This window comes from Aythya ferina, assembly GCF_964211825.1.
Source record: "Aythya ferina genome assembly, chromosome: 4".
Classification (NCBI taxonomy): Eukaryota; Metazoa; Chordata; class Aves; order Anseriformes; family Anatidae; genus Aythya; species Aythya ferina.
In genome coordinates this window covers 61,993,462-62,010,960 of record NC_140300.1, presented here as the reverse complement: position 1 = coordinate 62,010,960, position 17,499 = coordinate 61,993,462, and the positions used below count along the sequence as shown (strand labels likewise).

Genomic DNA, 17,499 nt, shown 5'->3' with positions numbered 1-17,499 from the left:
TTGGGTAAAAAATGGCTTGTCTTTGCAGACATGAAAAGGATGCAATATTACTATGAGAAAGCATATATTTTGGAAGAAATCAGATAATTTTCTCAAATTATTAGACAATGAGCTGTGCAGCAGGAAAGAGATCTGTTCTTGATGTCTATGCCAATCCTTAACTAACTCAAGGTACTAATGCCCTGGTAGACTAATTCAGCAATCCTTCCAGCAAAGACAAGTCCAAAATAAATGTAAGTGATCTCACAGCACACATGCCTCATGTTAACAGAATGGCCAAGCTGGATTTCAGTTGGATTTTATCATTCCTAACCTAAAAGCAGCATTCAGCTCCCCCACTCCCACACCTGTTCAAACCAGGAGGCTTTGGTGGGTCCCCAAAATTGACTTGCCTCAGCCAAGGCTTCCTGGTCAAGATCACTACCAAGAAAAACCAGAGGACCCAGGTGGTACCTACCCAGCTCCAGGCATTTGCTTATCACGGAAGGCAGCCCTCAAGAGAAGGAAACCATCCCAACATCAAAAATAAACACACAAAGCCCCCACACAAGCCCAGGTGAGCTCTGTTTTTCCATAGTCTGCTTCAGGCTCGTCAGTTGTGCTACAAAAATTGTGACTGAGCCACTATGAGTTCCAAACAGCTACCTACGTATGGATCAGCAGCTTACAACCCTTTTTTAATATAGGAGCCATAAATGTTTTTCCACTGGGAACATGTAGCCCTGTGTCTGTAGAACACCAAGGCACTCCAAACTCAGAGTTACTAAAATAAAAAGAAAACCCCAAGTGTGGATGCAATTATACTGGCTTGCAAGTAACTTACATGACCTAACTTGCACAGAAAATTAATAAATAAAAGGAAATCAGACTGCAAAGCCACAGCGTGCTTGATGGTTTTAGTTCTCCCCAGCTACTCATGCTACTGCTGCCTAACCTGTTTCAAATGACCTTATACAAATTGTTACAGCTAACTCGCAGTCTTTTATCTGAAACACAGGAGTATGCAGTAACGGTGACAGCTCAGCCATGCATGTAAGCAGACAGCAACCTTCACCCTAGAAGCACTGAAGAGCTCATAAGACTCAGCGCCTCCTCAACTAGCACAGCTTGAGCCAGAAGATAACAGGAAACAGAGAGAAGAAAAAACAACAACAACTGTAAATATCAGAGCTGTTGCTCTAATAGGTTTTCTACCAGTACTTCCCTAAAAATATTTTGCAGGTCACCTTTAACTTAAAGAAAGGCCGTGCTCACTCAAACCAGAACCACAATACATGCTCTGCTGCCAGTCACCGCCAGCCAAACAGATCACCTGCTCTTGTGCCTGCCTGGCCCTGGCCCCTCAAACACAGGCACATTTCTGACCCTCGTTCACAAACCCCATCCCTGAGCACAGGTGGGGCCCGCAGAGTTTGGGGAATGCTCTGCAAATCCTAGGGACAAGGTCACCTAATTAAAAAGTTGGTAGAATGCTTTTCTTGGCCTTAGCGACTCTCTCCTACCCTGCTTCGTAACTGCTTGAGTACTACATCAATTTCCATCAATGGTTATCAGTACCGTTGGAGAGAAATAAATTGTTTAGACTGGCAACCAGAAAGCTAAGCCTTTAATAATTAACCTCCATCCCCAAGTAACTGCTTGTCATTCAGACAAACAAAGCAAACAAATATTTTCATGCTCTTATTTAATAACCAAGGGCCTGTTCTGCATGCCAAAGCACAAAGCAGACAATGGGCTATGTTATTGCACAAGCCTATTCCAAAGATCTTTTGTATAATAGTAAACTTTATTTCTTTTGTATTTTCACCCCCCTTCCCCGCTTTGCAGCAGCAGGTCTGCCTGCCCACACTGGTTTTGGCATTCAGCAGCATCCATTGTTAGTTTACCAGCGTAGCACCAACCCTTTTCTCAGTCGGTCTGGCTGCTTTTGCCTTGCAGAGCTCCTACCCTCCCTCTCCCTCCAGCAGCACCACTTGGCTCAAGCTCGGCTCCCCACCTCACTGGCTGGCAGCTACTGGCTTCAGACAGTAACAACAAACGTCATTAGGAAGGAGGAAAAAGAGGAAGAGAAGACTGGTTTCCTTTGCTGTTTATTTAAGATTTTAAGGTAAAAAGGAAGCAGTGCCTTCCCTCTCCACTTGCTCAGAAATGCAGTTATTTTCCTCTTTGGAAGACGTGAAGCAGATGGAGAGAGCAAGCACAAACATCACGTTGGGTATCTGTACAAAAGCGTAAGCAACAACCAAGGAAGTGAAACTTGAGTGACAGCGTAGGGGATTCTAACTCAGAGTACTCAAAACTACAGCCAGGTTTCTTTCTGCAGTACCTAGTCAAACACCTAAAAGAAAGATTTTGCTAAATCTTAATCAAGTGCTGGCAGATAAAAGCTTCCAGTCTTCATTTTAAAAGTCCTCATCAACATTTCAGAACAAAAAAAGAGAAAACAGTTTTGATAGCCAGGCTACCTCCCAGGCTAAAGAAAAATAAAAAGAAATGAGAGCACCTTTCCATTTCCCAATCCCTTACAAAGGGCCAAGGCTTTTTCCCTCACAGGTAACGAGAGAAGACATCCTTTCCCCCCACAGAGATTATATTTTCTTTGGCACTCAGGTGAGCTAGTCTCTTTCAAACCCAAAATCATCTCAAAAATTATGCACGCATGCAACAATGAGTGAAAATAATCTTACTTTGGGCCAGCAGACATCACCGGGCAACTCTCCTCCGTGCAGAAGTCCGTGATGGTTCCATAAAGCATGTTGATCTGGTTGAAGAAGTCGACGGCTGTAAAACATTTAAACCATCCATTATCACTCTGCAGCTTGTGACAGTGACTTCTGTTCCTTTCATTATTAATTAATTACCACCAGTTAATATTTTGTCCAAAATGTTTCCTCATTTACAAACTCTCCATGGATATTTCTTTTGGGGAGCTATTCCTTAAGTTTGGTTGCAAGTTTGGGATAAATGTTCTTAGCCATTTTTTTAAACAGTTTACTGCTGAATCACTGAAATAAATAAAAGACCCGAAGTTAACATATCTAACTATCCCCAATGCTCTAACTACTTTAAATGGATGCTCAAGCACTTAGAACTCTTTGAAAGCAAGGCTCTTCTTCAATAACCTAAGAGCATGTTCAGTTTTTAGCAGCCATGGTCACTGTGATCAATTTATAAAATCCACTTTCAATGCCTAGTCCCCCTTGATCCACTGCGGAGCGCAGCACATTCCCAAGGTACCAATATGTAAGTTTATCTTTTCAAAATAACTTTGATAACAAAAATAAATGGATATCATGGGTTACAACTGAAAGGGGACCTATATTAAGCAGCAGAAAGCAAAATTTCTATTAGGCAGGGTTAAATTCTTACCACTAAGAGTATGACATGGTTCCAGTGTAACATTTTAGTCAATACTCCTACCCCTCTTATCCGGCAATGACTACTGTAACTTGTGCTTCTGGATGAACCCAAGCAATACAAGCATACAGGAACTTAAGACTTGTGGGAGTAGCTTTGGTGCCCTTACTCATCTATCCCATATTTTTATCAAATGCGTGCATGAAATTCAGCAATTCAACCGTATACAAGATAAAAATATATTTAATGTCCCAGTGCCCAGTCCACACTTCTGCTAGCAGTATCAGGCCTGCCACCTCTGACAAGAGGAGCTTTTACAGCTCGAATTTTGTCATCATGCTTGGCTAGTCCTCACAAGGAGAAACCAGTACGTAGTCTGTCTGAGATCAGCACCATGTAAGATTTATTTTATTTAAGTGTTACCTGTGTGATACCCACAACTCAAGGCATCTGTGACAGACTGTTCCCTTATTGGGATGGATTTCAGGAATACTCAGCTAAAACCCCTTATATCATTAAAAAGACATGCGCTATCCAATTTAGTGCTGAGGTGACAAAGCTCTTCATTCTGAACAAATGGGATTGTTTTTCTGAGACCGGCCTCTGCTGTAGTTAAACAGATGTGTTTGTCTTCACTTCAAAATTGACCTTTTTAGAGTCATCAGTTCCAACAGTGAATACTCATACAACCAACTTGCAGGACCCTGAGGCATGAGCACCAACACCACACTCCTCTTAGCCCACTGCTAAGGCAAAGAAAAGTGAGTTCATTGCTTTGTAGCTGGCCCAAATTGGTGTCCTCTGCTTAAAGCTAGAGAGAATTGCAATTACACTGCAATGCAATGGAGTTTGACATCCTCAATGTAAGCACTAGGAAATACAGTATACTATTAAAGTAACTGATGGTTAAGGGAATAGGAGGGTTAAATACTGTAACTATCCTCACTGAATATTCAGGAGTATAAACAAAGATTACATGCACATCCTGGCAGCAAATTACAGCTACTGCTCAGCAGATGCAAGATCCAAGCTACAGCTGTGTCACATGATTTCCCAGGTATCTAAAAAGGAAAGCAGATAAAAACTGGTATGGCATGCACCTAGCGCAGTTCATCTCCAGCAATAAAAAAAGGTTTTTCTCCCTTGAAAAGCACCAGCAGAAAATAGCAAGACAACTTCGGGAAGGGTTGATAAAGTTAGAGAGGAGAAGAAGGGCTGCAAAAGCATGTTTGGGTGGGCAGGGGGGAGGCATTTAACACTGCAAAGGCAGCAAGAAGTGGGTATATGCAGCCCTTGTTTCATAAGTGTACACAAGAACTGCTAATTAAGTTTCCATTCCCTGCTCCCAGTAGAAACCACAGCCCAGTGTTTGCTTCGAGGCAAGCATGTTCAAAAAACCCACACAGACTTCGACAAGATGACTGATTATTGTGAATCCCACACTTGCAAGTCTCAGAAGGCCATGAGACACACCACCCAGCCACCACAGCCAGCAGTGCCTGACAAACAAGAAAAATGCAAGATCCTCCTTTCCAACATCTGTAAAGCAGTACGGTGCCTCTGCACATTTTCATTTCCTCTTTTTACTCATGGGTAAGTTTTGAGGGTTATGTTACTTTTTGCACACATTGTCTGGTGCAAGTTTTTATTACTACAAAGATAAAGATGAATCGGACTTGTGAACTCATCAAAAACTGTACATGAAACTGAAAATAAACTGATCGCACACTTCTCACATTTTCATTTTTTGTTTTGAAAATATACTTCAAAAATTTACATGTAAGTCAACTCATTACCGTGAGACACCAGCAAGGCTAAGAGTCAAGCAAGAACTGGCAGAGCAGGGCACATTCTTCCTCTGCTATTACTGTTACGAAGGGCAAAACCAATGACATTAAACCATTTACGTCATTCTTGTTAAGTTTTTCATCAATAGAAGAGGCTCACGGCTTCCATTAACTGGTACAAGGTGTAGTAGACAGATGTTGTAAATCAAGGGAGCATCTAACGAGTTTCTCACTTCCAAAAAAAACACTAAAACGTCACTTCGCTGCAAGGAGGCATGAAAAAAAAAGACCATTTTATTGCAAAATGCAGCTGTTACCATACGCCAGTCTTGTCAAACGTTTCACTGCTTTTTGCCAGCCAGCTAATTTAGTGGTTATATCATTTGGGAGCTGAAAAAAAGAGGACACATGGAGTGGGGGAACCACCAAAAGGGAAGGATGCAAGCAATATATCAAGCACTGTTAGTAATGCTTACTCATAAAAACGGGCTGGCTCTTTTTCTAGACAGTTTTGCAATGCAGCATGAACAAACTTGTATCAGGAATGGTGTCAGTATGACGGTTCACTTCCCAAACATGTCAAAGAGCAAAAAGAAATAGAAGTACTGCAAATAAGCAACTAGAAGACATTTATCCTAAGCAAAACCTATACTGCTCTGCAGTGCACAATCAATACTCTACTTGCAGGCCAAGTCAAAGACACAAAAGCCAAGGAAATACCGAGACAAGGCACAGAGTCTGTGGCAGCCAAAATCCTGCATGGCTACAGAGCATGATACAGTTGGAGTTAATCCATTCTCTACGGGTAGAAGGAAGGCAGCAAATCATGCTGCAAGGAGAGGGAGGAAGAAATATGGTCAAGCAATCAGAATTTGGGCATTGTTGCTTGGCCTAGTCTAGCATAAAAAAAAAGAGAGCTAAGAAAAACAGCTTTAGAGAAGTTAAATAAATAAAACCAGAGACTTAGAGAGCAAAGGCTCACTACTTGGTAGAAACAAAAGGCAAGGACTAGCTTTAGGAACATTGCAAAGATTATTTCTGGGTTTGTAATGGGCAAAAGGAAAGACAAGCAACACGTGACTCATGTCTTAATATCTTTTAGACCTGGTCCTCACAGTTACCTACATTAAGGTTCTACGCTTCTCATGCAGAGGCTTGCCTATACTCTTGAGTAACCACTCTAGCTGCAAAAGAGCTAGCTTAAGCATATTAAGATGGCAATGATGGGCTCTTTTCTAAAAACAGCAGTGGCATTTCTACCTCAGCACTTGTTTGCGATCAAGCACTCAGATTTTAACCACTCAGACTACGAATTATTAACAGGAACATATTTTTGGCACGGGGAGCTTAAGGAGTTTTGTCTCAGTGAGCCATTCTGCATCCGCCAGCACTAAATGATACGGCATTCACCTCTCCCCACCTCAGCACAGCGCAGGGTGGTGCGTGTATGACAAAGGAGCCCACCCCACTAGGAAGGAGCACACAGCTGTGTTCCCACAAGTGTCAGCCCACATTTAACGCCCCCTCACAACAGAACTGCTAGCTGACTTACTGTTAACTGCAACCCATTCATTTAAGTCTTCACCCTCGGGAAGCATAACAGCCATCCGCAGGTTACCGCTTCCAAGCGTGGCCTCGGCATGTTTGAGCAGCTCGTACTGGTGAGAACCCTCGGGAATATTCTTCTTTGGTTTGAAGGTTTTGGAAGAGCGACTGCCGCTGTGAAAGGGAGAGGAAATAGTCAGAGAACTTACAGAAAGGGAGGAGGCAAGAAGTCACGCGCAAGCACAGGATCAGCATCAAAAACACTTCTTCCACTCCCGTATTGTCACGTCCAAAAGGATATTTAACAAGAACTGGGATGTGAAAGTAACAGGTGCTTTGACTTTTAAAATAAAATAAAATCAACTCTTCTCTGCTACCCTGCCTTCTCAGCTGTTCACCTTGCCATTAAGCCAGCTGGGCATTTCGGAATGCTCAAACTCACTTCATCCCCTCAGCAAGTAGGATGCTAGGCAAGATGTGACCAGAACTATTTCCTTCCCCAGAAGTTGTACAGCCACACATAGAGGATAGCAGCCCAGCCAAACAGAAATCTTCTTTATTCTTAACAGTCATGAATCTTCTCATGGTAATAAAAGATAGTAAATGACAGATAAACCCAACATCCACCTTCAGGAGCCTGTTCAGACCCTCATCTTTTCAACTCATGTATGGTGTGTTAAGTAGTTACTACAAATTCCTCAAAAATAAGCTGCTGTTATTTACAAAAGCATATTTTCTGCAGGCCCAGCTGATTCAGAACTGTATCTTTGCCACCTCAATCACCAGCAGCGTATTAGATCAAAACATTCACATTTAAATGGGGTTAGGGACTTAAAATGCCGATATCAAATACACTTTCCAAGTATCTGGTATTGTTTAGAAACTGTTTTCAAGGCAATGTTGTTCAAAAATATGCAAACACTTTAGCTGAATTCTGATATAATTCCACATTTTCCACAAACTTTCTGCATCATTTTCCCCTCATTTCACAGCACACAGACCTTTCAGTCTGTCAAAAAATACAGATGGCAACTTTTACAACTTGCATATAGATCATTTTCCTGCCTACAATTTTGTTTGAAAAACACGGACTGACTCAAGAAAAAAGTTTAGTTACCTACATTTCAAATGATAGCAGTGAGCCTGGATAGCAGGTTAGCCCCTAGCATGTCAGAAACATGACGCGCAGAAGTAAATATTTGAACAAGTGTCAAATGAGCCCATACTTGTGAATGTTTCAGTGCATGGGCTAAGGAAAAAAAAAAAAGGGTTGGAAAAAGAAAATTGATCTCTTGATTCCAACGAAAGGAAGTACAAAGAGGTGAAATCCAGGCAGCTGAATTTTCATTACAAGCACTGACCAGTTCTCATTTCTTTAACCAAGCCTGACATTATTTCCCCAGCTCTCCATAGGACAGAACAGAAATTTTTGTTGAAGGCTCACCACACGTCTCAACGTGCAAGGGTTGTAGCTCACCTCTGAGGCAATTCTAGCCTAGCCACCTTGTCACACTTTGCACTGCAACAAACTTGTTTCTGGCATTTCAGTTTCCCCACCACACTACAGCCATGAACAGAGAACTAACAAAGGAGATCACTTGTTTCCACAACCCTACACGCCAATGGCTCTGGCAGAGACGCAATGCACACCAAAGAAGGCAACATTTTTCCTTTCCAAAACACAATAGGTGATCATACACCAAACATAGGAAGAAGATGTGTATGGCTCCCATCTCTTCTGCTACAGGACACTTCGAACATGCACCCAGTCATTTGCATTACACCCTAAGCAAGGATACCAGATTCAAATCTTAAATAAAATAATTGCCTCCCAGTGGGAGTGAGAAGCTACTGCGGCTCAGGGAGTTCCCTTCCCCTCCCAACCACCAGCCACCTGCGTTTGTTGCCAGGCCACGCTCAAACTCACTCAAAAGAAAGAGCACCTGTTGAAATAAAAAATATATACATGAAAAAAATAGAGAACACTTTTAACTGACTGCTTAGAGATGCAGGGTTTTCCTCCTCGGGAACACATAGCCACAGTGACAACAAGGGGAGTGAAAATACAGCTTGGAACATCTGGCAATTGCCTTGGTGTGTGTCTGCAGAACAGGGCTGGCACAAAGCAATATCCACAGCAACTGAAGACCGAGAGCGCCTGGTATTGTTATCTTCCCACGCGTGTCATTGTAAGCAGAAGAAAAAACAGCACAAAATAAAGACAAGCACGGCACTTCCTGACCTGCTCAGATTTTGCTCTCTGCATCGTGATATGACAATGAGGGAAACCAAGTCCTGATACTTTCATGAAATTCAAACCAAAGGTTGCCAAAGACTTACCACTGCTCCAAAGCTCAGGTCATCCATTCATCATTCATCATAAAACAGAAAGGAAGATAAGAAATTCCCTTCCCCCTCAATGTACACAGATTCCCTAACTCTTAAAACTTAAGCCCTCCTTCCCTCTCCCTGTTTCAAAACCTAACACACATCAGCTTCTCTTCCACAATGCTGTCATTTGATGAAGGGATGAAGACTGAAGAACTTAACTGCTGTAACTGGTCTGGTGTCACTGCCTGAGGCAAAATCCACAGCCTCATTAGAGGCTACTACTGGGTGCAGGGAGCTCCCCAAGTGTGGTGAGGAAAGCTCCATCCAGAGGGAGCACCTATCAGAGGGATTCAGGTTATCAAGAGCAGCATCCCACTTCCAGCTTCAGCAGAAAACCTTTATTTGGGGAGGAGACAGTAGGGGAAAATACAAAGCAGTAGCTAGAAGAAAGTTACTTCGTAACTCAACCAAGAAACTGTTTGTTTGGATGTTACCAGAGGTTAAGCCAGCAGGAGTGAAGGTTTGAGAACCAAGCACAAGGAAAGCATGGTGAGGGAACTCCCTAAATAGCCCAGTCTATTTTGAGCAAACTCTGGGTAAGGATTCACACCCCAGACCGTGAGCTTGCGAGATAACAAACCAAGTCATTGTGGGTCAGGTGAACAGCCAGCAGAGATCTTCTACGGTCGAGGCAGCAGAGAAAGCAAAACAAGTCGGAAAAAGGTATCACTTCATCTCTGCTATCCCCTTCCCATATCCAGGGGCTTTCTTTCCACAAGCTGGCAAAATCTCTGAGAGGATGCACAATGCTCGATCTCATCAGCTCCCCCAGACAAGCCACCTCGTATTCGTGTATCTACCTTTGGCTCCTTTACCTTTCGGATCCCTGATTTTCCAATTCAGCGCAGCCAACCTAAGGCAGCAGGAAATGGTCTCACGCGAAAGGCAGGCAGGCATCCCAAAGGAAAAGTAATTAGGATAAATGCAGGCTGCTAGCAATCCTGTACTATGGAAATATCTGCAATTCTGGCAATCCATTATCAGAATTCCATGCATTTGTGCAGTTGGCCATATGTGAAGCCAGTTATCTGCACACACAGTCACGCGCTCCTTATTACAGAGTTCAGGGACACAGCAGCCCAACACAGCTTTCCCAAGCCAAACCCCTCATCGGACAAGTTTGCTCGTGGGCAGCCTAGTTGTAAATGGTGCTGCAAACACAGTTTCAACTTATTAGTTCGGTAGCTCTCCCATCCTTAAATAAATGAGGATGGTTTTGATTAATGTCTTAGCACCGTCAGCTGAATACCCCTTCAAAAGGCTCCCTTATTGAGTTATCCTGCTTAAATCCAGCACACGGCAGCATCTTCTTCCTGCATTATGATTCCCAACACTGAGATGTAAATGCCTTTAGAAAAAAATAAAGTATCTTTTCCTTCTTCCTATTATGTTAATCCATTACCTATGGCAGATTTAGAAAGTCCTCCTGTTCCACATCTATTTCCCCATGCCCTTGGGCATAAACTAGAAAAGTTAACTTCTAAAAGTTCTGTCTGGTGACCAATAATACAAGCAGTAATACGAGGCTTGGTCAAGCATGACATGTTTGTCATAACAGAATCAGCTGCATCTGTGAATCTGTTCTCCTGAAAACTTAAAAACGCCCCTGGTTGGTAGGTTGCAGCCACGTTTCCCTGTTGAGACTTTCTGAACTCTCCTTCAGTTTCAAAAACGTACATCGCATTAATGAAGTTGTGAAAGGGAACAGAAAACTCTCACAAATACCCCACTGAGGTTCCTTGGGCATAAAAAAGGTCACGAAATGGGGAAACGTTGCATCAGACCCAGTATTTGTCACCACCAATTTCTAGTCTTCCTGAAAGAGCCGACTTCTCAAGAATTTCTTCCAAATCCGAGGACGTTTTGCTGCCTTTACTCCCACGTCCAACGTTTCGAGCAAATTATGCCCTTCTATTTTTATAGGTAAGTGCAGCTACAGCAGTGCCAGATGCAGCTCAACCTAGCACCAAATCAGGAAACGTGTTCAAAGCCATTGACTCACTGTGCCAGGACGAGTCTCGAAGCCTGCCGAGGAAGCCGCACCTCTGAGCCGCACGGAGCGCCTCCCACCGTCAGAAGCCCACACGCTGCTTGGCCTCACCAAGACGTCACGACGTGCTTACGAGCAAGAACACAACATTTCCTCCAAAGCTGTAATTTTATCTAGCCATCTGCTGACAGGGAGGGTTTCTAATGAGGCGGATCCTGCTGCCTGGCCTGTCGTAGGTTTGCAGGATGATGCTTCCAGAAGAAAATTCTCAGGCATCCTACTTGCAGCACACTTTGCATGCTGCCTCACAGCCCACTCCAGCCTCAAACACAGCATTGGCAAATCTTTTATAATCCAAGCAGTTAAAAACCCAGCCTAACCTCCTGGTTCGTTTCTTTTTAAGTGGGGGAAAGGAGCCACTTAAACCTTCACAGTCCTGCTGGAAGCACTCTGGCTGACCTGGCTTACACCTCCTCACACCCAAGGGATTTGTGCACTCGAGTCTTTCACTGGAGCTTTTTACCTATTTCTACAAGGTCTGCTGCATCTCCATGGAAACCTGAATTCAAACAGAAAAGTTAGCATCCTTATGCAGAAAAAAAGTAAACACAGCATTGCTCCTCCCATCTGTTTCAGGCCACCTGGCAGCTCAAGAGCACAGTGCTGCAATTACCTTAAATCATTTCATACAGGGCTCATCAGTGGACTGTTTTATCCAGGGGATATCAACTTTCTTTCCTCAGGGAATGTCCGGGTTACTAAATGTTGCATGTATAGCCACTAGACTCCATGTCTCCCTAAAGCATCCACCACCAAGGCCCAGCTGATGTAAGCCCCTCCCAATTTTTGGAGGAGCTCGAGAGATTCAGAAAAAGCTGAACTCAAGTCAGCACACAGAACATTCACCTGGGGCTTGGAAACTTTCCATATTTCAAATCCTGCTTCTTCATCTTCAAAGGCCTTTGCAGGCATTAATTAATCCTCACAAAGTATCTTTGAAGTAGGCATCATTAGCGTCTTGTTAGACGTAGGGAAACTGAGGCAGAGACTCGCTGCCGCAGGCCAAGGAGTGAATTTATCAGAGAAGTCCCCACGTTTTCCTTCTGTGCCTCCTTGTCTCCCTTCTCCCGCCACGCCTCCTTTTCAACTCCAAGACACAGAAACACTGGAAGGAGAGAGCTAAATTCCAGAAAAGCAAGCATTTCAGGCCTTCAAACAATAACAATTGTAACATGCTGCTAAGAATAGACGCATCAGAGTAGGAGCGTGTTAGTTCCCAATAGCCAAGATGTCAACATAGAAATTAAAATAAAAGCTTAAGCTGCTTTTTGGAAAGCAAATCAATAGCTTCAGCATGTAGAAGCTCATTCTCAGTGACAATCACAGCAGCAGAAGGAGAGCAGGTAAATTAAATCATACATGCTCAAAATCTGCACTGACAAGATGTAACTTGAGCATTTCTATTTATAAAACTGAGTAGTCACAACATTTCTGTTCTGAAGACAGAAGGTGTGCGAGCCAGGCATTACTTTCTTCAGCTTTTACGATACCAAAAAGTCAATTATTTTCCAGTCTGATTCCACTCATTAAAATAAGCCCATCTCATCGTTCACTTGTTTGGAGGTATCAAACCCACCATCAGAATTCAGGAAGCAAATATTTCACAACCTCACACCCCTTTGATGTTCCAGCAGGTCTAAAGGCAGATAAAACAACCACCAGCCTACAACAGAGAAAGACGGCGAGGGAGCTTCAGTCCCATGGCCAGAGGCTGTGTGTGCCGTGAGCGTTTCTGCTGGGCTCTGGGGCAGGATGAGAAACTTCAGAGGCCAGCTCTGCAAGAGCTGCAGGCAGCTGGAAATGCTGTTCTCTCACCTGACACTACTTTCCATGAAGATGACTGTGAGACCCCTTGATAAGAGCAGGTTAATGGCTTGAAATGAGACGTGGAGCTGGAAGTGCTCTAAGACAGTGCAGTACTGAGTCCCAACTCAACCCTAATTGGGACTGGGAGGTCATTCAATGCCGTGGAAGAGTTAAAAGCCTGCAGAGACTGGAAGCGCACAAGCTGCTAGCTCTCACCCAGAAAAATGTCCCTTTGTGTAAATTCTTCAGCCGCCATCGCTGTATTATTCTGAGCACTAAGAAAAGCAACACGCTTCTCGAGAGCGCTGCCGCCTAACAAAAATAACTTTCCTAAATATGAAGCTGTACGTAGCATAATTCCCTTCCCTCGCATGGAAACACAAACTCCACCGAGATCACTCAGGAAATCGAAGCAGCCCGTCTGGGCAAGAGTTAAGAGCTGCCAGCTCCTCGCGCAACACACCTGCTCTCCCAAAATGCAAGGCAGGGCTTAGAAAGCAATTCCAAGCCCTGGGTTGTGTTGCTGGTCTTGTTTCTTTGTTTTAAAAGAAGAATCAGGTAAAAATTTCACAGACACAGGGTCGTTCCTCCAGGTACAAGACATGTTGTTTTTAATACTTATACACTCTGCTGTAGGAAACTGTAGGTCGAGAAGCTCTGTGGAGCACCTTCAGGAATAAGTTCCCAGCTCTGCCAAGGCACCAGCTGGGCTCGGAGCCTTGCTGTGCAAAACCACCCTGCCACGTTCCCCGAGGTGCTCCTGCTTGCTCCGGAACAGGACTGCTTCCTGAGCGCAGCTTTCCTTCCACAGGCTTCACCCTGCAGGTGTGGGGCTTTGTTCCCACCTCCCGGTGACGCGCAGGCAAGGAGATCCCAAAAACAAAACACACCAAGCCAAGGTTAACAGTTAGGAAACACAAAGGCAAGGGGCCTTCTGGAAGGGAAAGGAAGGAAGAAGTTTAGTTTCAAACACCATTTCTTTAAGCGCTGAAAGCCACGCTTAAAAAAGCCACCAGCAAACACGCATCTGAAAGTTTCCTCCTCTAAAAATAATCCAGCGCAGACCTGGGGGATTTAAAACTCATTTTCCAGCACGTGGAATTGGCAAAGCTTACAAAACAACACGGGTTATTCCTAAAAGAAACGCTTCTTCAGATGGCTGGAATTGGGGTAAATATAAAGCCAGAGAAAATCCCGCACCCCATTCCTTCAGTGAAGTACTAATATCGGTCCTTCCCCATCCTACCTGCTATCTTTGCTACAACTTGGAGTAAGTTGAGCTTCCCACATGCTTTTCAACCTGATCATGTTCTCCAAGGGCTATAATGACCACTGGTTTTTATAACTCCTTCTACCAAAGGAGAAAATACTGCTTTCTGACTGTGAAATAGGTATTGCAAGGAAGTTTTAAATCTCTCTCTATCCTGTTAACGGATAGAGATTGAGAACAAAAATCTGGCTTCCCCTTCTTGGGAAATTAACTGTCTTCGTAGATTAGTGTTTCACACAGGATGCTATGAGAAGAGGCAGATTAAAATGTCATAATCTTATCAGGGGTTCTTAAAACACACAATATGCAAGACTCTACATGTTAAAAGAAGTTTATCAGATGATTCACATCCAGCAAGAAAAAAGTTACTTCGGGTAGCCTTGAGGAATGTTTTTGCTTTTGCTTGTCCCAACCATCAACACCCAGTGTTGCAAGCTGTCATAACATGTACACTTCCACATTTTTAAACCACTTTTTTTTTTCCCCTTTCTATGCATACACATTTCAGGCAGTGAAATCAAGCAAATCCAGGGTTCGTCCAGCCTAAGTTGGATGCTGTTGCAGCAGAACAGGGCTGAAGACGAGCTCTTGCCATTACTTCTAGGCAGCCCTCGGGGAGGCAGAGGCTCAGTGAGGGACCTGGGGGCAGGGGACAGGCCCCGTGAGGCTGGCATTTCGTTCTGCCCTCAGAAACCTGTGTGCCCTGCAGCAACACATTGGTGCCAAATCCCCCGAGGTGTTCGGTGGCCGTGGACAGCTTCCTGAGCGAGGCAGTCTCTGCGTCTCTCTGCCTCCAGTCCTCAGGATGAGTGAAGGGGAGGCGTTGTGCTGCGACGCTGGAGTCTTCTGCAACCCCACCCGTGTAGGTGGCACTGGTGTTCCAGCTCTTCACCCCACGGGATGCAGCCTTTCTCCGAAGTAAGCACAATTCCTAACGCAAGGAAGAGGCAAGCATCCAGAACACCATCCCGTAACCAGAAGTCATCATCTGTTTGCTATGCTTGCACACGAAATAAATTCCCTTGTCTGACTTACAGCATGGTCACTTAATATGCTTTCATCTCCTGGAAAACCCTCAAAATAAACAAAGCAAGCCAGAGTCGCATTCGCTGGATACTACCAGAGCTCTGTGTGCGTACTCAAAAACACAAACTCACTCCCAGAGCAGCCAACAGTTGCGGATGTGACTCAACTTCGAAAGCCTTGTCCTCTGCAGGACCGACAGCAGTGCTGGGCAAAGCAAGGAGAGGGACAGGGCACAGAGGCAAGAAGGAGAATGGAAGAGAATCCACTGGAGAGAAACTTGGAGGGGAAAAAAGCAGTACATATTCAGCCACGTGTGTCCTTTCGACTCGCGGGGACAGGCAGGCTGACATGAAGACAGCAGAGCAATTGAAATATGTGCATGGTATAAAAAATTGCAGCCTCCCAAGAGTCTTCTGCCCTCGTTTTTCTCCCCTCAAAGCCATGGCAACATTGGTAATTTTAAGATCACTGTAATAAAAAGAAATCCCATGTATTTTATGATGAGAAATCTACCACGAGCTGCTATCATCACTGAAATTTTCTTTATGGCTAGACAGAAAAACAGTCACTTGATCACTGGTTTACAGGAGAAAGAAAAAGCACATCATGCAAAACATCCAAAACCTTTAACCAGGGCTACAAGCAGAGATTTCTGCAGTAGCAGCAAGAGACCCGAGGATCTCCACACATCCTCCTCTGTCATACGTTTGAAAACCTGCTGCAAGAAAGTACCGAGATCATCCAGAACGTTTTACTGCATGTTCCTGGCATCCACTGACTGCCTCGACGCAAACACAACGCTGTCGTCACTCGCGGAGTTTGTTGTAGGGCACACCGAAGTTGGATTTCAAAGAAAGCTGAAGAGCGGGCTGTTTTCTTGGGTTCTTTCAGTTAGATCCAGTTTCCTTTACTATTTGAATGTGGGCATTTACAGTGTATGTACACACACACACACACACACACACAACGTATCCTGGAATTGTAGGGCAAAACCAAAACCAGATTTATTTCTACATATTCTAATATCCTAATATTCACGTACTCCTTTAAAAGAACAAGCAACTTTGAAAGAGGCAAACATGAAGTATTTCCTCCTCCCCAGCTACTTCTTTTTTTTCCCCCAAGGACTGCTCAGTATCTTTATCATTTCAGTCACTAATTGAGTTCTCTGCAAACTAAATAGCGCTTTTTTTCTCCTACTAATGTTCCCCTCTTTTCCCAGGAAATCCTTATTTCTGTCAATTAGCATTAGCTCGCTTAAAAGGGAGGGCACAGCGTGAATTCAAACAAAAGTCACAACTTCACCCAGTTATGCTTCAAAGTTGAGTTTCCACGAAGGTTCAACCCTCAGCTTTCTGAATGAACGTGCCTAATAAATCATTCAGCAGACAGAAGAGCTACACTTCTTTTGTAAACCCAACCCTTTCCCATACATAAAACCCAGCACTAAAAAGCCATCCGAACACTTATTTCTACTGTACATGAATGTACGGGGCGCGTTTTCCTTTGAAGAAAGAGGACTCAGTAAAGCTGTAAACGGCAGATTACTGCAAGAGGCTGAAAGGCTGCTAAAAGGATGCTGTACGTACATAGCCTGCAGCAAGGACTGCTGCATGGGAATAAAGCCACAGAGGGTGCAGTCCTGCCCAGTGGCAAGCAAATTCAGAATCGAGAGCCAGGTGCCTGCGACAGATTATAATACATCTTATAATACATCGTGTTAACAAATCCTAACGCCACCCTGCTCCAGAGCACTGGCACCTGCAGGAGGACTCCACCCGGAGAAGTCTGCCACCTGAACCATCTCAGAGCACTTCTCTCTGTACGCTGGGCACGGTGAAGGCAAAGACCAGAGAGCAAATGCAGGCAGAACGTTTGCTGGTTTTAGAGAAACTCTTAGAACCCGTCACTCGGCTGTTTCCAAGAAAATGTTATGCTCCGAAGAAAATCAATTAGACAGAGGGAAGATGCTTGGTAACAGCTGTGGGAGTGAGAACGATCCTGCACATGTTACGCAGACGCATGGAAACATAAAAAGCAGAATGAGGAACTTGAACGTCATGCGGAGCACAAGGGAACAGAACAATTTTTTTTATTATTTTTTTTGTCTTGAGGGAAGCAGCAATGCTGAAGTCCTGCCCTGGCAGCCAAAGTGAATACCAACAGGAGAGAGAAACAAATCAACCACAGAATGTGAGCGCCCATGAATGATCAGAAATGTAAACTAGACGGTACCGTTACAGAAGACACAACCGAGGAAATTCCTA

General features: G+C 44.0%; 1 protein-coding gene across 4 annotated transcripts in view; it reads right to left on the bottom strand.

Moving 5' to 3' along the window:
- The window catches only part of MOB1B (MOB kinase activator 1B), a 50,117-nt gene that overhangs the window by 12,477 nt on the left and 20,141 nt on the right, over positions 1-17,499 (bottom strand). For 3 of the 4 annotated variants that reach the window (XM_084519328.1, XM_084519330.1, XM_084519331.1), the window contains 2 exons: positions 6,697-6,863; positions 2,688-2,781 (listed from right to left, as the gene is read on the bottom strand). In XM_084519328.1, coding sequence (XP_084375454.1) covers positions 2,688-2,781; positions 6,697-6,863 — 261 coding nt within the window. Of the gene's footprint in view, positions 1-2,687; positions 2,782-6,696; positions 6,864-8,387; positions 8,438-17,499 lie in introns of those variants that run through there. The other variant, XM_084519329.1, reaches the window with a different exon arrangement.